General features: G+C 39.1%; 2 protein-coding genes across 5 annotated transcripts in view; both read left to right on the top strand.

Moving 5' to 3' along the window:
* lcmt1 (leucine carboxyl methyltransferase 1) overlaps positions 1–7006 on the top strand; it is a 52815-nt gene extending 45809 nt beyond the window's left edge. For 3 of the 4 annotated variants that reach the window (XM_035402710.1, XM_035402713.1, XM_035402711.1), the window contains 6 exons: positions 627–729; positions 2238–2358; positions 2462–2563; positions 3795–3886; positions 5816–5913; positions 6435–6574. In XM_035402710.1, coding sequence (XP_035258601.1) covers positions 627–729; positions 2238–2358; positions 2462–2563; positions 3795–3886; positions 5816–5913; positions 6435–6457 — 539 coding nt within the window. In that variant the 3' untranslated portion in view covers positions 6458–6574. Of the gene's footprint in view, positions 1–626; positions 730–2237; positions 2359–2461; positions 2564–3794; positions 3887–5815; positions 5914–6434 lie in introns of all 4 variants that reach the window. The other variant, XM_035402709.1, reaches the window with a different exon arrangement.
* A 1902-nt stretch (positions 7007–8908) lies between these two features.
* On the top strand, positions 8909–13200 carry aqp8a.1 (aquaporin 8a, tandem duplicate 1). The gene is made up of 5 exons (XM_035402724.1): positions 8909–10504; positions 10851–10977; positions 11765–11979; positions 12393–12527; positions 12988–13200. The coding sequence occupies exons 1-5, from the start codon at positions 10233–10235 to the stop codon at positions 13028–13030; spliced, it is 792 nt and encodes a 263-aa protein (XP_035258615.1). The 5' UTR covers positions 8909–10232; the 3' UTR covers positions 13031–13200.
* Positions 13201–13285: the final 85 nt, after the last annotated feature.

The following is a 13285-nucleotide window of genomic DNA, read 5'->3' as shown; positions in this document are numbered from 1 at the left end:
CTTTTGCCTATTTTGCACAGCATTGCTGGATATATTTTAGCTTGTTTGCTACTTTTAGTTTTTCACTTTGCATTAAATAGGCTGCTTTTCCTTGCCCACGCTCAATATTTCTGCCACCACATCACACTCCCCTTTCCCCTCACATTTGACATGTCTGTTAGTGCTTTCTTGCTCAGTTATCTGTTTTTATAGCCTTAGCTGTGGACCTGCAGCCAGACGCACTGGGGACACTATAGTAACTGATAAAGAGTTTTAGCATAATGCTGGGCAGTATCCACTTGTTCATCTCCTATTTGATATTGTTCTTGAAATTCCCTGTTGTTTACCACAAGATCACTATTGAATTAACTCTCAGCATTTCTACGCTGACCGAGCTTGACCATCTGTGCTGTGCATCTGATCCAATAAAGCACCCACTGCAATATTCCATGTCTAAAACCAATGCTTCATGATACTTTGAAGTAAGTAGTTGACAAAGTTAAACCTCACTAGTGGTATGTCCCAATTTTCCCCCTCTTGCACTGCTCCGAAGTGCACTAATCAGATAACTGCTCCTTATGACCTTCACTTTTGTGTAGACAAGGATGTGGCCTTTTCTTTGTTAACTGCTTCTGTGCGTCTGACAGATGGCCACAGCCTGGACTCAGACAGATACTGCATCATCGGTGCAGACCTCAGGGACCTTCCCGGGCTAGAGGGCAAGCTTAAGAAGTTCCAGATGAATCCAGAGTAAGTGGCTTACAGTGTCTTGCACACATTTTCTGTCATGTGTACACTCAAGTTTGTACACCTTGCATTCGCTGTATTAACCCTCTTCGATTAAACACATTTTTTTCATCACCCTCTAACCCTTCCTTCTATCCATTCTGTACGTTGACAGATGAGAGACACTGACAGGGAAAACTTGCTAAAATACAAAGGCTCTTAGCGTCAACATAATAATGAATCGAGCCTTTTTCAAAATTATACCCGGCTTTACAGTCAAATTGATTTAGAGTACTGACATTTGTTATGATTATGTGTGAATTTGCTGTTTTCTGATCACTGTTGAAGACCGCATCATTCATTGACTTGTCTTTGAATTTCATGCAGTGGAATTGATGGAACGGTTGACTGAGCATCTGTGTGCTGATGCATTTCCCCAGTGTAAACTGAGGAATTGTGGTTTTCTCTTGGAGCTGGTATGGGAAGAACTGTAGTTTTACAAGGCTTTTGACTCTATTGCCGGATGGCCCAGGGAACGGTGCCAACATTGCCTAGGGAAGGGCAGGCTCTATCTCTTTGGCACATCCTTCATTTTTATGAATCAGTTTGTTTTGTTTTGGTTGTCGAGTGTTCCACAGTGCTTTCCTGATGACAGCGGTCACACTGGGGAAAGTCCTTCATCTCCATCTGTGAAACAGAAGTGAACATCTTGCATCACATTTGTGGATGCAGCTTAACAAAGTCCACGTACCCTTGGGCTGGATTAAAGCTGGCAACATTCTAGACAGTGCAGCTCCGAGTGTTTGTCCACAAGTTCCAGTGAGTTTCGCTCAGCTGGCCCTACTGTGTTAAAGGGCAACTTCAATGCCAATAAAAATAAACGTTATCCAAGTCTCCACATCTGCTGTTGCTGGTAAAGCACTTAATTTGTTCAGTAAGGCCATGAGTTGTTTGATCATTTGCTCTGGATTTATTAATCAAGTGCCTGTTCGTCACTTAAGCATTAGACAGGGCACACACTGGTATTAAATCATTAAAAATGAAAGTAGCAAATGATGGATTCTCCAGTGGGGCATCAGGTTTTTGCTTTCCAATGTGCATGTATACCAAGCTGTAAGCTAAGGGACAACATTAAATTTGAGCTTTTTAGTGTAGTTGCCCCCTTAAGGTCCTTAGATTTGTTTGGAAAGATCCAGATAGCCGTACACTACCTGCCTCAAATACTGGTGCAGGACACTGTTGATCTCAGTGGACAAGAAGATGTTTATTGTCCTTACAGAATTCCCCAGAGCTATGGTTTGAAAGGTGGTTTAGGGTCTTTCAGATACCTGCAACCAAGTGGTGTCCAATTATCTCACAACTGAGCCATATTAATTTGCTACTAACAGCACAGGGCGGTATAGATGCCAGGTGTGGCATTTTTTATTGACCTATTGTACTAATGCCTCAGCCCAGAACCACTCCACACTCTGGCTGCAAGGTTTTTTGAGTTCATTTGATTTGTATTGGTTTTCTTCTTCCCCATCCTTTAGTTTGCCGACATTGTTCCTCTCTGAGTGCGTGCTGGTGTACATGGCCCCTGAGCAGTCCTCTAAACTGGTGCACTGGGCAGCCCAGACGTTCCCCACCGCCATGTTTGTCAACTATGAACAGGTCAGCAAGTGCCTTGCTTAGATGTCACAATTATAGCTGCCATTACTTATAAAAGATGATAACTGGTATGCAGTAAAACCTTTAAATTAGTTTTTGTATGTAGGTGAACATGGCAGATCGCTTTGGACAGGTGATGATTGAGAATCTACAGAGACGCCAGTGTAACTTGGCGGGAGTGGAGGTGTGTCGCTCTCTGGACTCTCAGGTACGCTGTGTAGTATTTGCATTCTGTACTGCTCGGAAATACACATGCATTTAATCTCCATATGCTGCAGGTAACAATCTTCCTATGGCTGTGAAATCTTGGTTGTGTAGTGAGTTGAAATGACATTGTAATCAATCATATGCTGTAAGCTTCGGAAATGAGAGTCCCCCTAGACGTGGCTCGTCTGCATATCACCACATCTGTCAAAATGGCTGCTGTTTTGTCATGTGGCTGCACGATAGACTGTTTACAGCAGCTGTCAGCGGTTCTGAGTTAATCATGGCATGGAGTAAAGAGCAAGGTTAGGACCCAGCTGGCGAAGGACTGGAAGTGCGCAGCATGGTAAAACTGTCGGAGTGTGAGTTGCCAAGGTCATATAAGGCTATGTTACATTCCTTTGTGTACTTTGTAACTTGTCAGCGTATGCTTTGTTTTTTGTTTTTTTTGTATGTGTATGGTTATGTTTAACTATAAGCTCCTGTATGATCCGCGTAATAACCTGTTAAGCGCAAGCCTATTCTGAACCCTTGTTGGCTGTACCTCTAAATAAATGCTTATACTTCAAAAGTATTTTGTGTGAATACTCAGGTATCATATGAAAGATATGATTTTCAGGACTGTGTGTCTTATCATTGAACTGAACTTCATCTCCAGGTTTCCTCCTGCTTCTGCCAGTTAAATTACTGGAGTCAAAGAGCTAATGTCTTATTTTTGAATTGTGTTAACATTAATGTCACTGAGATTAGCAGCTTGCTTTCTAATGCACAGACAAAACATTGCACTTCTCAAACTCCTCGCCATGATTTCCCCTTCGAATTGCAGTTCAGACCAAGAAAATCAATTTTAAGTTCAGGAATTTAGATGTCAATTCTGAGGATTACATGGATTAGTTAAATATGTCACAATGCCAATAGCAGATTTGTTTGTTCGGTCTCTGTGAAATTCCTTGATACGGCTGTCTTTAGGACATTGGTGTGTGCTTGTGTGTGTGTGTGTGTGCGTGCGTGCGTGTGTGCGTGTGTGCGTGCGTGCGTGCGTGCGTTTGTGCGTGCGTGCGTTTGTGCGTGCGTGTGTGTGTGCGTGCGTGCGTTTGTGCGTGTATGCGTGCGTTTGTGCGTGTATGCATGCGTTTGTGCGTGTATGCGTGCGTTTGTGCGTGTATGCGTGCGTTTGTGCGTGTATGCGTGCGTTTTTGCGTGCGTGCGTTTGTGCGTGCGTGCGTCTGTTGCAGAAAGAACGGTTCCTGTTATCAGGCTGGGAGAGTGCAGATGCTCTGGACATGATGACTGTGTACAGTGTGCTTCCCCAGGAGGATTTGGCCAGGTATGGAACCAGTTCATATGTATGCATGTATGGTGTCCGTAAGTATTTAGACGGTGGTGGTGCAGTCCATAAGTGTTTGGACTGTGGCAAAATTCTTGCTGTTTTGGCTTTGTACTCCAGCACAGAGGGTTTGAAATGAAACACTGAATATGAGGTTAAAGTGCAGACTGTAAGCTCTAATTTGAAGATATTTATATCCATATTGGGTGATCTGTGTAGAAGTTATCGTTTTATACGTAGCCCACCCATTTTATTGGACCAACAGTAATTGGCTGCTCAGCTGTATCCTGGCCAGCTGTGTGTTGCATCATTAGGTAATGCACAATAAAGCTAACAAAAGGTCTAGACTTGATTCTAGGTGTGCCATTTGCAGGTGGAGTCTGTTGCTGTTGTCTTTTAATGTGAGAAGCAAAGAAGTGTCAGTGCCAGTAAAGCAGGTCATCATGAGCCTGACTAATCAGAATAAATTGATTAGAGATATAGCCAAAACATTGGGTATGATAATGTAGTTACAAAGCATATTACAATTGGTCACAAATTTTTTTAGAATATTTCTGAAATTGCAATGTTTAACGGTCAATGGAAGGGAGACATGGAATTGAGTATTAAGAATACTGTGTGAACCTCCTGATACGTTTTTGTGGCCATATCAAGAATATCAGCACCGATCAATTTAATAATATCTATTTGGTATATTTGTTAATAATTTGGTATGTGGCTTATATGTTAAGATTTGAAACAAGGCCTACCTCAGTTTGCATTGATGTTTTATAACCTAAAATGAACTCTTAACCACATTTTATTTTTCAGCAATACACAGAATGCAATCTTTCCTAAAAGCAAGATGGTTTTTATAAAAAGTATAAATAGTGCTATAATTTCTACATGAGGAAACCAAAATGTATAAAATACTATTTAATAAAAGCTGAGAATCTGCACTTTAAGCACATGTGAATACTTTGATTACAATCTAATGTCCCAAACATTATGGAGGGCACTGTATGTAAGTATAGACAACATAGGTTGTGTGTGTGTGTGTGTGCAACAATTCTTCCAATGTCATCAAGGGTAATGGAATGGAACTTGAATGGAACACAGAAAATGGAAACATTGAACTCAAATGAACATCCTGAACATACTCTGAACATTGATGAGTGCCAAAATGCCAAGTTTCACAGGCAATTTACAGACAATATTCTGCCATAAATGGTCAGCTTTGAATGTTTTAGTGGAGGTAAATGAGAGCCATTTTCCAATTACGGCAGACATTAACCTGTGTACACCTGTTGACCTGATCAGGAGGAATCTTGCCAAACGCTCTGCCTCATAAAAGTTTATGTAATGAACCTGTGCGTGTCTCTCACACACCCACTCATGCACATGGGCTCACAGTATTCCCATGCTTCACTTTCCTGTCATAACAGCCTGTTACATGATCATTGGCACTCTTGTCTTGTACCAGTCTACAGACATTTTGTCCTGCCTACCCTGTGCCTGTAGTCTGTCCTAACACGATAATAACCATTTTCTGAAAATGAAAGCAGTGAAATTTCATTTGGTCCTTGAAAACCGAGTGCAGATTTCTTTTGGAGAAGGATAAAAGGATATTGATTATTTAAAGCTTTATTGTATGCCATTATAACATATTTTTAAAGTTCTCTCTGATACTAAAATTGAGTATAACTTTAGAAATGTCATTTCAGAGTGCATGAACCTCAAAAATGTCATTATTATTATTTATTATTACTTATGTTCCTAAAGTAATAATGTGTCCTATGTGTGTCTTGTGCTCTCAAGAACACTTGCTCTTCTCTGTCAGAAGTTTTACTGATGCCATATAACTATTGTTTTTAATGTTTAATCTTTACTCTTGGAAATGCTGAGTGTCGAGTTTGTCTTGGATAACCACACTTAAAATGTCAATTACAGAATGGAGAGGCTGGAGTTCTTGGATGAGATGGAGCTCCTGCAGCAACTGCTTCAGCACTACTGCATCTGCTGGGCCGCTAAGGACAAGCTCAAATTAGGTATGCCTGAGAACAAGATGAATGTTATTTCATTATTGACTTACATTATTTGGGTGTGTTAAAATACAACCTTGTTCTGGTGGTACCAGCTTACAAACCTGCTACACTCAGGCCTGTATTCAGTCAACATTTGTGCATGACTTGTCCTTTTTTCCAAGACTTGCGCATAAATGGTAGTGTTATTTTTAAACGAGTAGTTTGACAAGTAAATTTAGGAGATTTTTTAATGTGCCATTCTGTATTCGTGAATAAAGCATAACACTTGTACAGTATTAGCTTGTGAGTGAAAGTGAAGAACAAATTTTGATTCAACCCAGGATCTAGTTGGTGAAATGTCAGAAACATGGTTAAATAAAAGTTCATTTTAAATTAAATAAATTTTAATAAATAGAGTTTAAAAAGCAACGATTTGAAAATTGTGTTCCTACCATTGTGTGCCTTGCCTTAAGATTTTTGAAACATTTTGGAAATCTTTCTAGCAATTAAATTAAAATGACCCTTGCTTTTTTTTTTTTTTTAAGGACTTTCTCAAATTGCATTTTAAACCAAGGAAGGGACTGGTGTTGTGTAGTGAAGATGAGTAAAATGAAGATGGTTCAATGTGCCATAATCCAGAAAACCAGAAGAAAAGGAAACTATATTGACTACTGTATTATTGTTCCTTTATCTGGCTTGATTATCAAAAAGTGTGTACAACAAGCAACAGCATTTTTCTGTTAAAGAAGTTGTGTTTGCTTACCTTGTGTATGTTCACGGCATGCGGTGACTATAGAAAAGAGACAATGCACTTTTTCTAAATGTGGTAGATTAGTGTACAAAATGCTTTTCCTGCTCCATAAACTGCAGCATTTCAAAAGGTACAGTAGGGCAAATACAACATTGACAAATAATTAAAATATTTTTAACTTACAATTGCACATTCAAAAGTCACATGTCAGTATCTGCCTGTTCAGTTGACAGTTTTACCTTGATTAATTAATTGGATTTCTAAACTTTTAAAGGCTTTCCTGTTTTTTTTTTTTTTTTTTGCCCGTGGATTTATTTTCAGTCTTCTTTAAAAATAGTTGAGAATGAACTATTGTGCAGTGTTTTTTGTTTTTATAAGAACATGGACAAATTAACCACACATCTGTATGTATATATAGCACAGGAAAAAAATGTATGAGGCCACCAGTGTGTTCTTTTTTTTTTTTTTTTTTTGTGAAAAACCTTAGGTAGAGAAGAATTCAGTTAATATATGCACATGAATAACAAACCAAAGTATAAACATGTTTTTATATTTCTACCTACAATAACAAAAAGTTTCACTTAAAAATAGTAGACACAACTTTCCTCAATATAGCCTCCTTTGCCTATGATTACAATTAAGCGCGTTATTGGAAGTCTATCCAATCATTTTGCAAATGGTGGAGAGGTAGCTAAATTGATTGACTGAAATTGACTGAAATCGTATCTTATCCACAGGCAGCCCAATGCCATTGGTCTGCGGTGTATGTAAAATAAACTCTAAAGCTACAAGAAATATGGCAAAAAATAAAGTGTTGGGCTTAAATGTGTGGGGCCAAGCAGTGAGAAATGGCAAAGAAGCTTAAGATGTCAGGGTTCAGTGTTCAGTACACACTAAGAAGGTTCCAGCTGGTGGGCAGTAGTGTTAACAGGAGACCAGGTAGCTCACAAGGCAGAAGACAAATTTTGTTGTCTAACAAGAGAAACCAGCGTAAAACTGGACCAAAACTACAGTAAGAAATCAGTGCTGCTAGTGAAAAAAGTAACCCCTGACTACAGTGAAATGGCAGATATGATCTGCTGGTCTAAAGGGATGTGCATCTGCCTTTTTTCTATCTTTGTTGATGATGCTTGGCCCATTGGAGTATTTTCTTCTTGTTAACAGCACATAGAAAGGGCTTTTTTCTCAGATACATATTCTTAGTTGTGGTGCAGTTTTACGATGGGTTCTCTTGCTAGATCACTAGATAAGATAAGATCTCTTGTCTTCTGCCTCTTGATCTTCCTGGTCTTCTCCTGTTAACATTACTGTCCATCATTACATTACATGTCCAGTGAAGGGAAATTTGAATTCTACAGCATTCAATGACAATCTAGTGAATTATGTTTCCAACTTTGTGGCAACAGTTTAGGGAAGGCCCTTTTCTGTTTCAGCATGAAAATGCCCCCTTGACAAACATGGTCCATAAAGAAATGGTTTGTTGAGTTTAGTGTGGAAGAACTTGACTGGCCTGCCCAAAGCCCTGACCTCAACCCCATTGAAGACCTTTGGGATGAATTGGAACACTCAACATTAGTACTCTACCTCCCTAATTTTCTTGTGGCTGAATGGAAGCATATCCCCACAGCCATGTTCCAAAATCTAGTGGAAAACCTTCCCAGAAGAGTGGAAGCTGTTATAGTCGCAAAGGGGGGACGAACCCTGTATTAATACCCATGGTTTTGGAATGAGATGTTGAACAAGCACATATTGGTGTGATGTTCGGGTGTCCACATACTTTTGGCCATGTAGTGTAAATATATAATATTGTGACATTTTGTAGAATACAAAACGTCACAAGTACATTTTCAGTGTTTTTATTTAGAATTTCAGAAAGTTAATCATGATAAAGAAGAAATAACTTTTCATGAACCCATGGCTTTCCATTCAGGTTTAATTGCAGGTCAACATACAATTTCTCTGTCAGATAATGTGAATGACCATATACTTTTAAAAACCACAGCATGTATAATAAATATGGGCAGTTCAACTATTAGAAAACCAAGAGGCAGAATATTTTCACTTTTGCTGTGGAAATTGAGTGCCCGTAGGGTGACCTTTCATGCATCCTTCAGGACTTAAGTCTCAAAGTCTCCATGTATTAGCAAGGTCACCAGTCATTGGTTTTCCATATTTTGAGCAGTATAAAAAACCAGAGCTGTGTTACTCTTTGATCTTCACAAGCTGATCAATTTCACAAGTTTCCATTGCAAACCTCTCCCAGTTAACTATTAACCTCATCCAATCTGGTGACTTCATATTGTCAATAAACGCATATCTCAACAATTTTAGGCTTTGTACATTATCCAAATCAGATAGCAATGTCTTTATCAACCCCATAGATAATGTGTTTATAAAGAATCATGTGTTTGGCTGAACACCAGTTCATAGGTAATATGTTAAATGTAATAATGTGTCTGTAACTCTATTCCATTCTTATGAGCGATATCTTGTTTTGAGTGGTTTTCAAGAATAATTTATTTCCAGCTAGCACTGTTTCACAGAAATGGATAAATTCAGGATTTAAGTGATACTACAGAAGAAAATCACATATAGCAATTGTAAATTCTGTCTGTGAAATCCTTAAGATATATTATCAAAGTTTCTTGTCACTTGCACATCAATGCTTCATGTATAATCATCCCAAAACAATTGTGAATAATGTTAGTTTTAGTTATAATTCCATATTGTTATCATATAATCCTGGGTCTGGGTCTGTAAAAAGGCAATGTTCATTGCTTGTTTTATTGCGTGCAATGAGATTAGATGATAATTTTATAGCAACCCTGGTAAACAGCCATACATATTTATTACATTGCATAAAAGGGACTGAGGAATCCTATATTACATAACACAGCCTCCTTAGGCATCTTTATAGGCATCTTACCTTTTACCAATGGTTTTATAATTTATAAACATCTATTCTGGATTGGCAGTACTGTGAACTATAGAAAAGTAAAGAATAACTGAAACCAATGTCCATGTTTTTCCCTTTATATATAAAAATCAAATGTCTAGAAGGGTTCTGTTAAAAGGCTTTAGACTAAAAAAAATCAGCTACTTTACTTTGTTCAGGGGAGAAAATAGAGGCATTTTTATTGATGTGATATCGAAAGGTTTTGGTTTAAACAGAATACACCAGTACGAAGCTGAAAATACTGAGCTGAAGATGACCCTCAGCTGAAGAAGATACAAAGATATGAATCAAGTCCTTAAATATGTGACCACCCCCCTTTTTTATGCTAGCTCACCTTCAAGCACCTTGCCACTTTCACCTTCTATCTCTATCCAGAATTCTAGTTTATATGTGGAGATAAGAAGGCCCATATCTACATTTTCAGAATCAATGTTCATTTCTTCCATGGCAATCGTGAAGAATTTCTGTGTTCAGCAACTGGGATGCTGCCAAAAGAAGGGATTGTAATGTCCACTCCCCCCCCCCAAAAAGACACACACCCCTCACTCATCCCCGTGCAGCCTTATCAGCGCACGACTGTGAGCACAGGTCAGAGGAGAACATTGGAGCTCTTTAGTCCACGACAGCGCTGGTAGGATGTCTGTGACAGAATCTAAGACAGAGCTCTATAACATGGACAACATGGACATGGCAGAGCCAGCTATAGAGAAGGCTGGTTCCCACCGCGGGGCTGAAGTGTTTGAGCGCTACATCCAGCCGTGCGTGGCCGAGCTGCTGGGGTCTGCCCTCTTCATCTTCGTTGGGTGCTCCTCTGTGATTGAGAACGTGGAGGGAACTGGCAGGCTGCAGCCAGCCCTGGCACATGGACTCGCGCTGGCCATCGTCATTGCTTTGTTCGGGGAAATCAGGTAGGGACCACCTTGAAATTTCTTTTTGCAAAGCTGTCCACTTTCCTAATCCACAGACACACTCAGAAAGTGTATTGCAGACAGCTGTTTGCAGACAGTACAGTTATTATGGCTACTTCAAGAAATGCAGAACATGCAAAAGCATCTTTTTTTTTGTTTAACCCTCACAGTCAGACGGTACATTAACTTTACTGTTTGTTTATTACTGCAGTAGTAGTCATTAAACCCACCGTCTAAAATAATTTTTGTAGGATTGAAACTTAACATAAAACTTGAAGTGGGGATAATGAAGAATATTGCAATGCATATAATGACTTCATTTCCTGTTCTTTAAATGTGTGTACAGTGGGGGCCACTTCAACCCAGCAGTGTCTGTGTCAGTCTTCCTCGTTGGGGGTCTCAAGGTCATTCTGCTTGTGCCCTATATTCTTGCCCAAATGCTTGGGGGGATGATTGGTGCAGGCCTTGCTAAGGTGGGTACAGTCTATGCTTTTTATATGCAACCTTGTTATACGGAACTTTAAAAAGACTGCCCTATTTAAATATAATGTTATGGAATATTTATCTCATTTGTAGCTGTTAATGTTCTTGCATACTTGTATATATTTACTGAGGAGTCTAGCCTATTCCTCTCCACACCTGTACTCTTTTCGTTTTACTATCATGGATGCGTATGCCTTTGGTTAAATGTAGAAGATTCATAAACCCACAGAGTGCTGTTTTACAAAGCTGTATTTGGCAGTTGCTGTTAACAAATCTGAAATCAGGGCAAATGATGACCCTAAAATGAAATATATATTTATATACGATGAGGCATGTCTCTGTAGTTTGCAAGCTTTTTCTTGTTTCTTGTCTTGTTTGCATTTTGGTAATACAGACCATTGTGAAAATACAGACACATTTCTCTGTTACAGTGATATAATATAGTGATATAAATATTAACACATCTCACATGAGAGAAATAACTGAATGTTTCAAGCAATCTCTTTAGTTATGGGTTTACAACCCTCAACATGATTCAATGAGTCAAAACAAGCCTTGTGGTTACCTTTTATTGGCTGCATACTACCAATGTCTGATATGATATGCTTTAGCCAATTTTAGGCTGTCCTATGGTAACATTCTCTTTCACACAAAATCACAGGGAAAAAAAACTGCATTTTGATTCATTATGAATATTTGAAAAGATTCTCCTCTACACCAGATGAATGAATCTATGAATGTTCATAATTCATGAGCTTTGGTTAATTTTTTACTCAGGCAATCTCTTCACCTGAGAAATACAGCAACGCTACAGGAGCGGCATTTGACGCGGTGAAAAACGATGCTGAGGTGGGAGCGGCCACTGTGGCTGAGATGGTGATGACGCTCTTCCTGACAATGACGGTGTGTATGGGGGCTGTCAATAAGAGGACCAGCAGTGGCATGGCCCCTTTCTGCATCGGTCTGACTGTGGCTGCAGACATTCTGGTTGGGTAAGTCGGCAAGCGACATTACTGACGTATGCTATTGGCCCATGAATTATGAATTATACAACATAATTTAAAATAACAGGTCCGAGTTTTCAGGTGCTCCATCGGTCATTCAGTAGGGCTTTCTAATTTACCGGCTTGTTCTGTTGCACAAGCTGAAAGGTCAATGTGTAAATTGCTGTAACATTCACAGCTTCAACATAAAATTACACAACTTATTCATTGTGTTTGACATAATGCTCCTCTCTGAAATGTAATTCACATGAAAATCATCAATATCATTCACATTTCCACTATTCCCATTTTTGAATGCACATAATAAAAGAGGCAATAAGGTTTTCCCATAATCGTAATGCTTAATGTTTCCGATAAATGTAACTGTGATAATGACCAGTTTGTGTATTTCTGTGATTCAGAGGAGCAGTGTCCGGAGCATGTATGAACCCGGCGCGGGCCTTAGGTCCAGCTGTGGTTTCTGGGTACTGGAGCTACCACTGGATCTACTGGGTCGGGCCTTTGCTGGGGGCTCTACTCACAGCCAGCTTTGTGAGGTGTGTTAAATCTGAAATTTATTGTTTGCTAGACCTGTGCACTTTTACAACTGCAAATGTATAGGTATTGTGCACGGTCAATTTTTAATTGAACGTAAAACGAATGCTTGGGCTACTTGACTTTAATCATATACACACGCACACATGCACACACTCACACATGCACACAGTGTACGCATACACACAAACACATAATAGCACAATACATCCACCTAGTGTTTAAATGGTGAACTGCAGCAATGTAGTGACATTTGAAAAGCACCTTAGTTGCACAGCTTTGAAAAGTTCAATTGAGTTGAGCATAAGTTAGAACAATTTAGTTGGACAATTTAGTTGGCTTGACGTTTTCATAAGGCTGATTAGGATATTAATTTATGCAATATTATGAAATATTTTCTGGTTGTTGTTTGTTTTCCCTATGAACATATTCTTTTAAGACAGCTACTTTTTAAATTCACAGACTGCTCCTTGGTGACAAGAGAATCCGGGTTCTTCTAAAGTGATCGCTGCTATGAAGAACATTATGGCTTTATTACACTGAAGGGCGTGGATCTCCTGATGGACGTGCTACCTGCAGTTATTGTTTTCAAATTCAAATGGGTCCAATCCTTTTCAAAACTAGTGTGAAAAAAATTTCAAACCATTATAAATCCACTACTTGTTTTTAAAAAAATTCAAGTGTAATATCATGAGATAGGATTTGAAAATAGAAATAATGTCACATCTGCAGCTTGTGCCAGTTTCTACTGAATACCCCT

Source organism: Anguilla anguilla, chromosome 2 (genome assembly GCF_013347855.1).
Source record: "Anguilla anguilla isolate fAngAng1 chromosome 2, fAngAng1.pri, whole genome shotgun sequence".
Lineage (NCBI taxonomy): Eukaryota > Metazoa > Chordata > Actinopteri > Anguilliformes > Anguillidae > Anguilla > Anguilla anguilla.
This window is presented reverse-complemented; position numbering and strand designations above follow the sequence as displayed.

Excerpts from the sequence above, each read along its gene's own strand:
- aqp8a.1 (XM_035402724.1), top strand. The coding sequence starts at position 10,233 with ATGTCTGTGACAGAATCTAAGACAGAGCTCTATAACATGGACAACATG. Across the intron at positions 11,980-12,392 it reads GCTGCAGACATTCTGGTTGG|AGGAGCAGTGTCCGGAGCAT; the intron begins GTAAGTCGGCAA and ends TCTGTGATTCAG. Across the intron at positions 12,528-12,987 it reads CTCACAGCCAGCTTTGTGAG|ACTGCTCCTTGGTGACAAGA; the intron begins GTGTGTTAAATC and ends TTAAATTCACAG.